The sequence below is a fragment of the Anopheles darlingi genome, chromosome 2 (genome assembly GCF_943734745.1).
Source record: "Anopheles darlingi chromosome 2, idAnoDarlMG_H_01, whole genome shotgun sequence".
NCBI lineage: Eukaryota > Metazoa > Arthropoda > Insecta > Diptera > Culicidae > Anopheles > Anopheles darlingi.
In genome coordinates, this window is record NC_064874.1 from 35,296,886 (window position 1) to 35,311,902 (window position 15,017).

At 46.7% G+C, this 15,017-nt stretch overlaps 1 protein-coding gene across 1 annotated transcript in view; it reads right to left on the reverse strand.

Annotated features, from left to right (window-relative positions):
- Nucleotides 1-764: 764 nt before the first annotated feature.
- The window catches only part of LOC125950260 (serine-rich adhesin for platelets-like), a 42,251-nt gene continuing 27,998 nt past the window's right edge, over nt 765-15,017 (reverse strand). The window contains exons 5-8 of the mRNA XM_049678077.1: nt 8,431-15,017; nt 7,994-8,231; nt 6,101-7,898; nt 765-5,122 (exon numbers count right to left, since the gene is read on the reverse strand). The exon at nt 8,431-15,017 is cut by the window's right edge and continues 1,161 nt beyond it. Of these exons, the coding sequence (XP_049534034.1) occupies nt 4,356-5,122; nt 6,101-7,898; nt 7,994-8,231; nt 8,431-15,017 (9,390 nt within the window). The 3' untranslated portion in view covers nt 765-4,355. The remainder of the gene's footprint in view (nt 5,123-6,100; nt 7,899-7,993; nt 8,232-8,430) is intronic.

The following is a 15,017-nucleotide window of genomic DNA, read 5'->3' on the forward strand; positions in this document are numbered from 1 at the left end:
ACGGACGGAGAGCATTTAATGAATCAAATGAAACTGTACCGCACGTATCGCAACATAGCATACGGTACCAGTCCGCCATGGCATGTCTAACATGCCGCACAAGTGCAATGCAGTGCATGAGCACCGCTTCGACCGATAATTGGACGATCGGTCACTACTCGTGACGACGCACGGGTGCCGTAGGGCCATTTCCTATGTTGGGCCATTTTGTGCTATGGACCGAAGGAGTAAAGCACGCGGACGCTTGCCGACGCTAAGTGCGTAAGTCAATTGTACGTTTGCGAACGACAATGTGGAATTCTTGCGACTTTACAGTTGTTCTTTCTTTGGCCTTTATGGGGAAATGGTGAGGATGGTTATAAAGCCGTCTTCTGTGATGGCTTCGATTAACTAAAAATAATGTAAAATAAGAGAAGCATTAAGCACAGTACCGATAGAATGCCAGCTATACTTACTTATTCCGTCATTAATATTATTCTGGTGCTGACGACACAACTCAGTCAATTCAATCTATGGTTTTTAATAAAAACTAATTTTACTGTATGTTCATACCTTAGAACATTTGCTACGGAATGACGATTAGAAATTGTAAAACATGACCGGTACTTTCCATTCCCTCTACACTCTACTTCGAGGACGGACAGGGACGTTTACCTGCTACGAATCACTGGATGAGAAACCGACCCAAGAGATGCGAGGCAACACACCATTTCTTTCACGAATATTCGTCAACCGATCGAACCGTTCAAAAGTATTGCTACTGTGTGTATTCAATAAAAATCATCTGTTTTTATTGTATTTTTGATAGATTATTTTCTGTTTTCGTCAAATTCTCTTTAAACATTGTGTTACCGTGATACTGTCTCGGCCTTCGCCGGCGCTACCGCCCGAATGATCCGCTGCTGTACACTTATTATATGTCTTATTCAACTTAGCGCACACGGTGACGCCTAATCGTGTGCTTATGCTCATTTGTTTCCATTAATCTAAGGTTTTCCCTTTCATTTTCTTGTCAACACAACTCCTGTGCGTGCACTCCCGCCGTCTCGTCTCACTCGCTTTTACGCTCTTCTTATAGCGTCCCCATCAAACTTGCGCCGAACGGCTATCGAATTGGTTAAAATTAGAAACCAACCTAACGATCGCTTGCAGCGGCATTTTACGTACTTCATCTGTACGCATCAGTACATACGATAGCTTTCAACTCGAAGCCACCGAATTTCAGCGAATGAGCATTGTTTTTAGTGTGTGTGTCTTGTGGAGCGCCATTTTGTTAGTTGCTTCTGTCTCACGAGTTTCATAAATATTAAATTAAATTAATTCAAAGAAATAATAATAATCATATGTAAACAGAAAGGAAAGAAAACCAATTACCTACTTATGGATAACGTCGTGTGGTTTCGTGTAATTGTTTAATTAATTTTATGCACCACACGTTTCAGGCAGCAAATTCTGTGAATTTTTGTCTATAACATCCTGCCTATCTTGCTTGGCATCAAGATAGATTTCATGCTACAATTTTAAGCCTTACATCATTATCATTTGCATTTTCTAACTGTCTACGTTCGCGTGACCGAATATACAAAAGAAACCCGCAACATAATCACGCCTAAACATACGGCTCTTCCGTTCTTATATATGTTTTAAAAAAACATAATCACGCTGCAACTGCCCTCCTTCAATCCTGTTCTACTTCACCGGGTTGCGAACGCTTATGACGCTGGAGGTGAAAAGTGAAGCATTGTTAGTATAATAAAACGACCCTCCCACAAGAGTAAACGGATTTGTTGATCATCGTTACCGTTGTACATTCACAGTCCACGTGGCAGCCATTTTGTCAATTATGGTTTCACAAAAATGAATGTGAAACCATAATTTCGCTCGAATCAAATTATTTAACAGAAGCTTTAACGTGCCGATCGTATGCGTTTTGATAATCCAGTCCATTCAATCATTACAACACATTCGCTTTTTTCACTACAACGCATAAGTATGGAGACGAACCCATAATGAAGAAGCATGGGATACCCTGTATTGGAGAGGCTATTTTTTCTAATGTCTCGTGTTCATTGCCAGCATTGATTGCCAATGGCGGCTATTTGATCAAAATTTTGAGCACATATTCTGATTGAATATGATCGGCCGGTTGCTACTTGTCAAAATCGATAAAATGTGTTGTTGGTTGCTTTTCCTGCTCGAATTCGTGTGGTCTGGTCTCTTGTCAGGTTAGATATTGATTATTGCAGCCGCAATCAAGAGTTTGGCTATTGGCTAAAAATCGATTGACTGTTTAAAATTGGTTTCATTGAATAATTGATCTGCCCTCGCCTGAACAGATGACCATTTTCGATTTTCCAAAAACGTTTCGACGTTGGTCGACAAAGTCAATAATAAAGACGAGGCGAGTACGGTGAGGTAAAATCAACACACAAAGCTGATGCGGAGGGAGTACACAGACACCATACCGAAACATAAGAAACTCCTTGGCGAGTGTCTATCTGCGTGCATTTAGTAAATCCCCCTTATATCTCACATCCACGACGATTTTCTATACAATCTGGTTTCGTAAATTGATCGCCATTCTTCAATAGAATAGGAGGGAAAGGAGGAAACGATTGGTGGTCCGTACTTTTTAATATTGATTTTGATTATTGTTGTGGTTTCTTCTTCTCGCTATGGTTATGTTTCCGTTTTAGTATAAGATTGTGCTGCAGCATTTTTGTAGCCGCTCTTGCACTGGTAGAAATGAAACCAACACGCACGGCCGGCTTTTATGTTAAAACCATATTCAACCTGTACTTTGCCCAAAATGGGTAGATCTGGTTTTCTGTTCACAATCTGTTGGGCCGTTTTAAAAATCCAGATTTGATACTTCGTTTAAAACGCACATATTATTATGATTTCTCCATCGTCGTGCAGAGGCAACCAGAAGCAGCTGCGACTGATACACTGACTGAATTCATAAAACGCATTCGCCAACGTTTACACTGCGCGTCCCGCTAAGTATTAGAATCGCTCGTTGATAATCGTTTTCGTCACACTGGTACACTGATACGATTTGCATGGTATTTTTGGGAACTGCATTCGCCATGTGCATTTCACTCTTTGCGAGCTTCGATTCTCTCACTCGCTTCCGTCACCTTCGTATCTCATCTCATTAGTGCCACAATGCTACGCTTAAGCTTACACAGCTATATAAGAATAGGGGCTTTCTATTATCCGTGTGTCTGTGTTCACTCTGCATGAATCGCGAGAGAATATGTACAATTGTATAGATATATATTACGTACGACTAAACTTACTCGTTTAATTATTTTTTGTTTCCGCCTTAGTTAAACTACCATTTTTCTCTGTCTTAAGTCACGATCATCGCCACAACGCTTAGATGCTGCACCTGACCCAGCACTGGTTCCTGCGCTGTTCGTCTTTATTCATTGGAATCGATCGTTCGAAATTGAATCAAATCATCACGAGCTAACGGATCGCTTGTCATCTGTTTACATGCTCGTCACTGAAATACAACCGACATCGAGAACCAAAGTGTACGAAGACCAGTTCGTATGTAGTAGTATATCGCCATTAGTAGGATTCAATGTTTAATCGCCGCAATCATCGCGTACAGTCTTGATGTGTCTTGGTATTTCTTTTCAGCAAATCAACACATTGTGAGATCGTCAATTCGATAATGAGAGGTCCTACGGGCAATGGTGAGGGCATGAAGTTATTTAATAAATGAAAGAAACAAATGATAAAAACAAGCATTACCAAACGAGAAACAGCATAAAACGATTCTGAAGCTTGATTGGTTGTTGATGAATTGTTATTGTCACTTCATTTACTTATAGCCAAAAATGTAAACTTGTTGGAAGTGTGTAGACATTCATATCGTTATCGAAAATAATCTAAATCAGGATGGGTAAAATCATAAATAACAGACGGACATTGTAACAGAACGTCTTCTTGTGCACATGGTTTGCACCGACTGTACTGGATCGAAAAGGTATAACGATATCAATAAATCTGTTACCAACTGCTACACAGGTTTGACATGTGTTTTTAAATGGCTTGATTAATAATCAAACATCGCGTGCTCTAGATACACGGTAAGCATATCCGAAGATCAATATAAGAACTGTTGCAATGAATTAAAAAAAAAAGTTGTTAATACGCTTGTGACGAAATCAACCCTAATCCTGCTCTGGAACACAGATGCTCGTGTGTGGAATCAAAATGTGTTCGTCGATTCGTTTCTAACTCTATTAGGGTATTACCAGACCTACAGAAGCATCGATTGCCGCAGTGTCAGGTACTGCTAGACTACCATAGCCATCTGAAGCATTGCTGTTGTGAAGTTGTCACGATTTGATGATCGCCTTCATCGGATCCGTTTCTGGCGAGCCAAAGTGTTGGTTAGTCATTGCGCTGACAAGAAGATTGGTAGTTGTACTGCTGCTGGCACTGCTCAAGCTGCTGATAGTGCTGTTACTACTGTTGCTGCTACCACTGCTACCGGGACCCATCGGGCTGCCATCCTCAGGCGAAATACCAACCATTGGCGATGGGCAATCGGTCGGATATTTACGTTTTCCGAGCCCTACATGCTGGACGGCTGCTATCGATGACTGCTGCCGGTGCTGAACTGGCATGGATTGGGGCGTAAGATCGGGGGGCAACGAGTGAACGTTGTTTCCAATCATCGAAGATGAGGACTGGAGAGTATTGCTGTGACCAGATAGGCTGGTCAGTGGACTGTCGGTGAGAAACGAGTGGTCGAGCGAATAGTGCAATGCGGCGGGATCTGTTTCGTTGCTCTGCAAGTTTAGTATGCTATCGATAGCGTTCTGCACCTGCCGACTTATATCCTCGTCAAAGTTAGCTCCGCTGAGTGCATCGAATGTGAGCTGTGGGTTCAGATGATGTAGATCGTGTAGCGTAGCCTGATGCTGATGATGTTGTTGCTGTAGCAGCTGTTGCTGTTGCTGTTGCTGTTGCTGCTGGTGTTGAAGTTGATGATCTTGGAACGTGGAAGCCATTCCGCTACCATCTTTGAGGATGCTACCCGGGTGCATGCTAATAACGGGCGTTCGGCCATCTACGTCGTCGGAGACCGAATCCAAGCTTCCTAAAAGATCACGATCAATATAGTTGATTTTGGAATGGGTGTTATGTTGTTGTTGTTGTTGCGAGCAATTGGCACCGCGTCTACTACCGCCACCACTACTTCTACCACCGTCACCAAGCATTAGACTCGTCGTTTCATCCCTGGTCACTGAATCTATATTTACTCCACCATCGTCTGTAACGAGATCTTCTGTCTCGCTGAAGCAACTTTTGGCCTTGCCTTCACTACCACCCATTGCATCGATGTGATGATTGTGATTATGCTGTAATTGATGTTGTACATGCTGCTGCTGGTGACCATGGGCATGATTTGGTAGCTGATTATGAAGAAGTTGTGCTTCATCATGATGTTGCTGATGATGGTGATGCTGGTGGAGCATTAATCCTTCCTCCTGTGACTGCTGCTGACCATGATCATGGTGATGGTGATGATGAGACACCATATCGGTCGGATCGCCACCATTGTCTAGCAGGTTAGTGTCACTACAGATACTGTTAAGGTTATTTAGGCTTAGGCTAAGATTAGTGTCGAGCATATCGAGCACATGTCGATGGTGGCTGTCAACGTCGTCAGTCGCCGAAGCCAGCAAAATGTCACCATTCCAGGAAGTTCGCTTCGTTGATGTTGGTGTTGTATGAAGCTGTTGTTGATGACTACCATTACTATTCGTACTGCTATGATGACTGTTATTGTTAGTACTTCTAATGTTAGAACTACCGAGCATTATGATGTTAGATGTGATCCCTTCACCCGTTTCTCGCTCATTTGTGCTTTGGCCAACTAGGGGATCACTGTTGGAACCAACATTTGATCCACCCATTATGACACCACCACCATCACCACCCCCGTTCGCACCGGCTATCCGCATAGAAGCACACGTAATGTTATCCAGATGCGTTCCGGCAATATCTTCCCCAGTAGCTACAGTAGCATTACGCGAGTTATTACGTGGGCTGCTTAGATGAATATGTTCGTTACCTTGCTGTCGCAGAGTTGGCGTCGCTGTTGAGGGACCATTTGTGCCAACGTTGGATGTATGATGGTGGCGATTTGTAGGAGTAACAATTAATGACGAGTTACTTTCCATGCCTGGTGCCGCACAGTTCTCCATCCAACGATTGTGCGTCTTACTGTCACTATCTGCGTTGCTGTTGGCCACACTTCCGCCGACATTTTCTTTGTTTAATTGTTGATCATCTATGCGGTTGCCGGAGAGGCACGGTCGCTTGGTGCCGCTCTCTGCCAATTCATCGGTGCTGTCCGACGCGTACAGAAGATTAGTTGTTGAACTACTACTGGTAGTCGCAGACCAATGCCGTTTATGCGATTGACTCGTATGAGAACCACTGATCGATTGCTGCTGTTGTTGTTGTTGCAAAATGTCAAAGTTACTGGACGTTTTATGTGTGTAGCTTGTACCATCGACGAGACTCGTCGACGATTCAGCGATACGAAACACCGACGACGTCCAATTGCCGGCTGTTGTGGCTGGAATCTCGGAGACGTTTTCGTCTGCGCGATGTAACGTAGACATTGCGGTACTACAACTGCTTGATGGTCCAGTTGCAGTCGTTAGGCTTGAGGATTGTGCTTGCTGGTGTACGTCGAAAAACTCCGTTAACGGAGAATCGAGGTGGGATGAGGACGCTGATTGTGGTTTATCGTCCATGCTAGTGCTTCCGCTGAACAACTGGTCTAGCTTCGAGTCATTGGAATTGAACATTTCGTTAATCTCTTCTTCGGGTGTTCTTTTCCTACCGGTCGTACCAACTCCGGAGTTTCCATCTCTGCCGGGTTCACTCTCAACAGTGCCGGTACAGTTTTCACTAGAACCGGTAAAATAGTTGAGTTCTTTTGGGAAGCACATCCAATCATCGTATGTCGAAGATTCGTTGTGTTCGGTGTTAGCAGATAGGTCTGATGACTCCCTGATAGATGTTGGAATCACCGCTGCCAACGGAGGAACAACAGCAGTTGTCGTTGTAGACTGACGTTTGATATCCTTTGAAAACAACCCCATCTCTGGCTCTTTGGGAAGTGTAGTGCTCGGCTGCATTTGATTGAAATACCGCAACGTTGGCGGGGCCGATGGTGTAACTAACGTATCGTGATACGTCGTCACCATATCGGTAGATCTCTTCTCGTCCACCGTTCCGCCACCCGCGTCGTCACATTTCTTCATAATGAAGCTCGGCTTTATTTCACTTTCGATATCATCGAATGTATCTACTAGCGCCGGAGGATCTTTCTTCAAGTTATCATGTATGCTGTTTCCTGTGCAACGTTGTCCGGGCGATTCTGTTTTTGTAGTGGTCGTATGTACGGAAGCAATCATCGATGATCGGGCCGCTGTTTGTTGGAATGAACTGTGGAAAGAACCATCCACGTTACTCGATTTCTGAAACATTGCAGGATCTTTGCTGCTGCCAGTCAATTCTCCTACAGAGTCTCCTTCAGTTTTCACTTTTCGTGATGAATCTACGCTAGTGATTACTGAACTAGCACCCGATGCACTTTGAATGATTGGTGATTCCTTCTTATGGGCAGCATCCTCTATGTCTAGCAATGTTAACGGCATCAGCGGCGAACCAGATTGGGTCCGGTTGGTTTTAGGTTTTTCCTCATCCGAAGAAGATACGCATATCACGTCGTCAGAAGCGGGATTAGAATTCTCAGTCGTCTCACGGAGCTGCTCCTGAATCTCCTCAATTTCAGCCGTTATATCTGCCTTAAACAGCTTATTTACCAACATCAGTTCCGAAGTACGTACTTCGCGCTGTGAACAGATACAAACGAGAAATTTTGTTATAAACTGTTGGACACCGAATCATATACTGAACAAAAATCCAACAAGATGATCTGTCTTCTTACCATTGATTCGTTTATCATTAACCGGCGGTACCGGCTCATCATCGTACGGTAGGCCTCTGGAAACCATTCGGCTGTCGTCTCAAACTGCATCTCTTCCTCTTCGTTTTCTTCACATTTTTCCTCGTACATGCAATGGTAACGTATGAGCCGCTTGATTGCGTCCTGCTTACTACCGAACGGAGTGTTTGTATCAGGCTTGGTGCAAGCGTCCTGATCCTTTTGTATCTGAATCTCAAATCTATACCACCGCAAAAAGGGAAGAAAATAAAAGTGTAGAATTAGCGAACGATTCCGGCTGATCATCTACCTATGAATCTTAATTGCTGCTGCTGGACGCTGCAACGAGCAGCTGTGCTTAAGCACCCCTCATTTGGATTGCGTATTCACGTATGTATGATAGACAGAGAAAAAGGATATAAAAGGAATATCACACTCACAAACTTGCGCGTGGTACTTTCACGGCGGGACTGTTCGGTACATTGGTCGTGATGAAGGTCATCGGTGTAGACGGCGAAGTACCCGCTGGAGCCGCAATAATCACAGCCGGCGGACCACCGCCCGAGGCGTTGTTCAGTGCAGAAGCGGCAACGACGGCTGACGAAAGCGCATCCGCGGTTGTAGTAGTCGTGGGAACCGTTGCCGTGACCATTGTAGTAGTGGTGGTCGGTGTAGAGGAAGCAACAACGGTAATACCGCCGGTTGCTACCGGTATTGAGGAGAAGGTTGTTGGCATTATATGGTGACTGGTGCTATTAGCACCAGTGCTTGCAGAAACTGTTATCAACGGTGGTGGTGATATCACAGACCCTGGGATACCAGCGACTGAGCTTGAAGAAGGGATAGGTACAACGACGGTCGCCGGAGAAGATGTCACTACCACCGAAGGAAGGAGCCCGGGAACCATCGGCTGCTGCTGCTGCTGCTGCTGCAGTTGTTGCTGAAGTTGGTGCTGCTGTTGTATTCTCGCTGCCGTTTGTGCCAACATTTGTGATGATCCACTAATGATTGCATGGGACCCTCCAACGATGACGATGGAGGAATTATTGGCGCCTACTCCCGCGTTCGTCAGCGATTTCAGGTGACTTCCCGAAGCAAGGCCGGTTGGCACTAGCGGAGGTGGTACCGGTGTGTTGTTTAGATTGTTCGAAGCGGTCGTCATTGACGATGAAGACGTGGCAGATGTGGAGGGTAGCGGATGGATCATCTGTTGATGATTCATCAACACACCTCCGGCGTTGCTACTACTGGTGTCAACTTTGCTTAGGCTCATCATCGAAATGGTCGAACTGTTGGAGAGTGTTTGGTGGGGAACTAACGTGTGTAACGGTGGCATTACAACGGTGGATGGGTTCGGTTGCGATTGAACCACGCCAACGGAACCGCTCCCTACGTTTTTACTATTCAACACCAAGTGGTGTTGCTGAATTGTTCCACCGCCGGTGGTTGACAATTTCAGATTGGGTACGTTGCTTGCGTTTACATTCGTTGGACCAGCTGTAGCTGTTGAGGTGGTGTTCGTAAGGCTGGCCAGCGCTTTACTATTTTGCAGGGAATGGATGGATACTGGTGGTGGTGGTGGAGGCAGTGTGTGGTTCGTGGTGATTGGTATGATCGTCGTTGTTTGTTTCGTTGCCGCAACATGAGCCAGTCCAGCGTTAACTGTTCCCGTTAACTTGCCACCGACAACACCTTGCATGGGAACGGTACTGCTCGTGATTGTGATCGACATCGACGAGTGCTGTGATGCGGACGAAGAACTCGGGTGTCCGAGACTAGTGTTGCCTCCTTGAACGGTCGTTGGTGTTACCGTGATTGGTGATATGATCGCCTGCTGTGGTTGCTGCTTGAGCTCCGCAATGGGCGTTGGTGGAGGCGGTGGCTGCGATGTAGTATACGCATGGCTAGCAGGAAGAGTTGGAATGATCTTCCCGGTCGATAGTATCTTCTGCTGCTCCATGAACAGTCGGTGGAGCGCTTGGTAGATCTCGCTGTCGGTCATCGTTTGAATGTTTTTGATCGTCGGAAGTGGTTTGCTATGGATCGGATTTGTGGGATCAAATTCGGCCGGTATCATAAGCGAGGAAAGCAGATTTTTGTTCATCAACTTCGAAGAAAGCTGTTGTATCTGTAACTGGACGTTTTTAAGGTGTTGCTGCTTTTGCGGTGTAAGCTGAATCGTTTGCACGCGTGGTACCACGGTAGGAGTACCGGATCCGGAACCGGATGGCGTACTGCTGCTCAACGAGGCTGCACCCGGGACGGCTGAATTAACGCTCACCAGCGGTGGCATTGGTTGCTGTTGTTGTGCAGCTGTCTGATGATTGTGCTGAATGGGCAGACGTCCTTTCTTCAATGTTCCAGCAGCGTTGTTAATGCCAGCAGTTACCGGAGCCAAGTTGCCACTACTCGTACCAACTATAGCCGTAACAGTTGTTCCGCCTTTAGTTATCGTTGTCGTTTTGTTGGTCTGGAGTTGTTGCTGAGGATGTACCTGCGCGATCAGTGGCTGCGAAGCACCAACATTCGACGCTGTCGACAAAGAGCTTATTGAGGAAGCATGCTGTTGCTGCTGCTGCTGGGGTGGATGATTGGAAGCAAAGTTGTTAGGATTTACGGTTCCCACAATCTTTGTACCAATCTTTGTACCATCCTCCGCAAGAATTGGTTGCGCGTGTTGCCCAGGCTGCAGAACGACGCTAGGTGGGAGTCCGCTGGAAACGGAATTCACTTTCACTATTGCGGTCTTTGGCTGTGGATTAGCAGTAACAGAAAGCGGGGGCTTATCCTGCTTCTTGCCACGATTCCTTTTCGGTTTTTCTTTTGCGATCGCCGTTGTAACCGGCACGCCATGCCCCGTATTAGTGGCAGGCGTAATACTGACACTATTGTTAACTACCTTCGTACCAATCACGTTCCCGCTCGTGTTGGTGATGATCTGTTGCGTTTTTACGGACGGATTACCGGCAAGATGTGGCTGACTCGCAGTAACAACACCGGGCCCTTTCATAGCAGTTGAAGAAAGGAGAGCTGGAGGTTGTGATTTTGATACCGTTGCTGTAGGTTTAGTTTCGCTCGATTGCGTCACTTGGCCGACATTATTGAAATGTATCTGGCCCTGCATCAAACACTGTGCCAACTGTTGAGCATTGATACCGGTCGGTACGATCAGCACGCGTTCCATCGGTCCCAGTGCGGCCGTAGTTTGACCGGGACTGAGCTGCGTTATTTGGTTCGTCAGAGTGTTGAGTGAAAACAGCTGCTGGTTTGGCCCTACTTTCGGCAGTTCGACAAGCTTTGGTACGTTGGGATTCACAACAACTGTTGTCGTCGCCAGGCCTGGCTGAGTGGCTTGCATCTGATTTGTTTGCTGAGTTTGCTGCAGCGCAGGGGGAGATTGCTGAAGAGGAAGAGACGTTGGTTGGTTGGTTTGCTGTTTACTAAGGCGGGGATCTGGCACTATTTCCGATTTTCGTACCTCTTTGGACGTTGATACCATCGATGGTTGATGTATTACTTGTGATTGCACTAGGTGAGGTTGGGCGCTACCACCGATCGTTTGGACACCAGGTGTAGCCCCGGCTTGTGATGTAAAAATGGTGTTTTGTTGCTGCTGCTGCTGCTGTAGTTGTTGTTGTTGCTGCAGTAGCTGCTGCTGTTGCTGTTGTTGCTGTTGTTGCTGCTGTTGGAATTGCTGTTGTTGTTGCTGCTGATGAAACTGCTGCTGCTGCTGATGAAATGGTTGTAAATGGGGCTGTTGCTGCTGCTGCTGCTGAAGCTGTCCTTGTATCTGCTGTTGCTGGATCTGTTGTGGTTGTTGTGCTTGGATAGTTATAGTACCTACTGTTGCTGGTACCTGTTGAGGTTTCTGCTGCCCGCTTACGGTTGCAACTGATTTTATTTGCTGCTGTGCGACAGGTTGTGCCGTCACTACGATTTGATGTCCTCCATGAGCTGGTGCAGTGTTTTGTTGTTGCTGAGCTGGTTGGATCGGGGCAATCGTAGCCGTGGTGGTAGCTGGCTTCGAAGGTTCGTTCACCAGTGTAATGTTTCCAAGCGCCCCTGAAAGTATGGCCTGTAAGATCATTTGTGATTCTGTCGTTTGCGGCTGATTGACATCGTGCTTCAGGATAAGATGCCCGTTCTCCGCCAGCGACAGACTAAGGCTACCGGTCAGTTGTGAGAGAATATTTTGAGCAGATGTGGATGTGCCGATAGCAGGAGCCACCGGCAACTGTTGCTGTGGTTGCTGTGATGTAACCACCATGGAAGTACTTGTTGTCGGTGTTGCCGTTGCAGACATTTGATTCATTTGCACTGCCGATGTGATTGGGACAGCAACACTTGGTTGATGTTGCTGTGGCGTAAACACTATACCTCCGCCACTACCGGAAACAACCGAAGGCGTTTGCACCGACGACGTTGGTGGAATGGACTGTGGCTGAGGTTGGGAAAAACCAGGTCCTGCAACGACTCCGGCACCTGCCACCGTCGTCAGAATAGCTTGATTTTGTGTAGCAGGCACCAGCGTGCTGCTTGCTTGAATAGTAATCGTTGGTTGGGTAGACATAGATTGAGCAAACTGCCCACCAACTGTACCCCCACTGTTAGTCCCAATCAGCGTTGCATTGGTTATGCTCGGTTGCGAAACTATCACCTTGCTGTCAATAATAGGCGTTATCTGTATTTGGTTGTTGATCGTGCCTGCTTTGGCTGGCTTTGTGCTAGCAGTGCCGTCGATTTGCGATATCTGTATATTGCCGATCTGAGTTGGTACGGCTCCGGTGGTACCTATCGATTCAAACGTTTTCTCTAGCTTTTTGCCATTTTTCTTGTTGGCATTAGCCGCTCCTCCTATTGTAGTATTTACTCCAGGGGATATCGATTTTTTCTTCGCTAAACCAACCGATCCCTTACTACTACTACTACTACTGTTGTTGATACTAGGTGAGATCATGATTGATGTTGCTGAAGTGGAAGATGTCGTAAGCGATGCAGTTGGGGTAGTAGTACTGCTTAACGGCACACTGGTTGCAGTGATAACACTGTTTTGCTGTTGTATCGATCCTCCGACAAGATGTGGCTGCGTTTCGGCGATCAGTTGGTTTTGGATTTCGTTGATCTGACTTTGAAGCGTTGGTGTCACCTGCGTATTGTTCAGTACATTGTTCATCAAACTGTTAACGCAGATAGTATTGGTGTGAGCAGAAGATACTGCTGTTGGGGTTATCGAAGAGACTGGTGCAGTCGAAGTCTGCACAGTGGCAGTCGGTGCAACAGTGGCGACATTTACAATCTTTGATTCCTCACTCGATGAATTACCGAATCGTGGCAACGAAACGGTGTAGGATGGTTGTCCAGAATTTGGATCACTCGAAGGATCGATCGTTATCATAAACGAAGGCTGACCATCATTCGCTGTGGCAGTAGTGTTCTGGCACCCAGGTGTAGAGCTAGTTGACGTGGGAGTTTTGGGAGTACGTGGACTTGTAATTGTTCCATCGAGACCGGGTATCGAAATCGTGTAAGGGTACTCCACATTTGACGAGCCACTGCCAGCTCCGCCCGGGATAGTGATCATGATGTCATTGTTGGAAGCAGTGCGATTCGTCTGCTGATGTTGTGCTTGCGGTAGTTGCACCTGCACCTGCTGTGTTTGCGAAGGTGGCGGTGGGGGTGACATAAGATCCTTCACATTACTTTCAGTCCCAGTACCACTTACTACGCCGCTTGTTGTTGCTGCATTCGCCGTTACACCGGTATCGCTCTGTTCTATCACAATGTTGGCAGAATATTCGACTCCAGACGAATGAATATTCCCACTGGTGGTAGCGACTGGTGGTGGTGGGGCAGTGCTCAATAATGGCGGCGGTTCATCAGAATCCATGAAATCATCATCCTCGATACCTATGCCGGAGATCTTCATAAGATTTGCGAGATCTAGTTTGAATACCGTTGACGTGCTACTGGTGTTTGCATTCGATGAGGATGATGGTGACGAGGGAGAAGCTGAAAGACGGTCTGCTGTGCTAGAAGCTACAGAAGACGACGAAGACGAGGACGAAGCAGGTGTAACGATTTGATGCTGCGCTTGGCTCGTAATCGGGACGGTTGGTTGCACCATTATTGGTGCCGCGGTGGCAACAGGCGGATGTATCGGTTTCGTCTTCTTCTTATTCTTTCGATCCTTTTTCGGTTTCTCTAATTCGACCCTCGTAACACCGCCCGTCGATTGCTGCTGAACTGTTACCGATGGAACCACCGATGGTTGGATGTTTGCATTCGTGTGGTTATACAGTTGCTGTGGTTGTTGCTGTGACGGCTGTTGTGCTTTTGCTAGTCCGCCGTCTGTCACTATTACCTGCTGACCAGAGGCAGTGGTTAGAATGGGAGTTCCAGCCGGGTGACCTCTCAATCCATCAGCTGTTTGTATAAGTTGTGCCGTTTGTATCGAATGTCCATCTAATGTGGTAGTGTTTATAATTTGCTGGCCTCCAGCTTGATGTTGCTGCTGCTGCTGCTGTTGTTGCGGCTGTTGGCCTTGCGCGGTCACAGCAATCGTAGTTCCAGGAGTAGCACCTGGTGCCGTTGTAAATTGTATGTTTTGAGCACTAACCACCAGTTCCCCGGGCTGGCCCTGTCCACCCGTTCCGGCCGGACCCGGAGTACTCGAAGGAGATACAAACGTTGCCCCACCAGGACCAGTGGCAAGCTGTAGGTTAACGCCGCCCAACTGGTTAAGACTGATGTTCTGATTCGACAACCCGAACCCACCGACCTGAGCTTGCTGAAAGGGAGCCTGCAGTGAAGTGGTGGCTAGCAGTTGCCCATTCAAACCATTCGACATCTGGATTTGGGCAAGATTGCCGTTCGCGAGCTGAAGGTTTTGTAACTGGACACCCTGACTCAGCAGATGCTGGTTAATGGCTGTTAGCTGCTGTGGCTGCCGTTGGCCCTGTAAACTTTGTAGCTGGGCCGCCGTTAACGGCACACCCTGGTTCGTTTTCAACCCCTGCAGGTTCTGTTG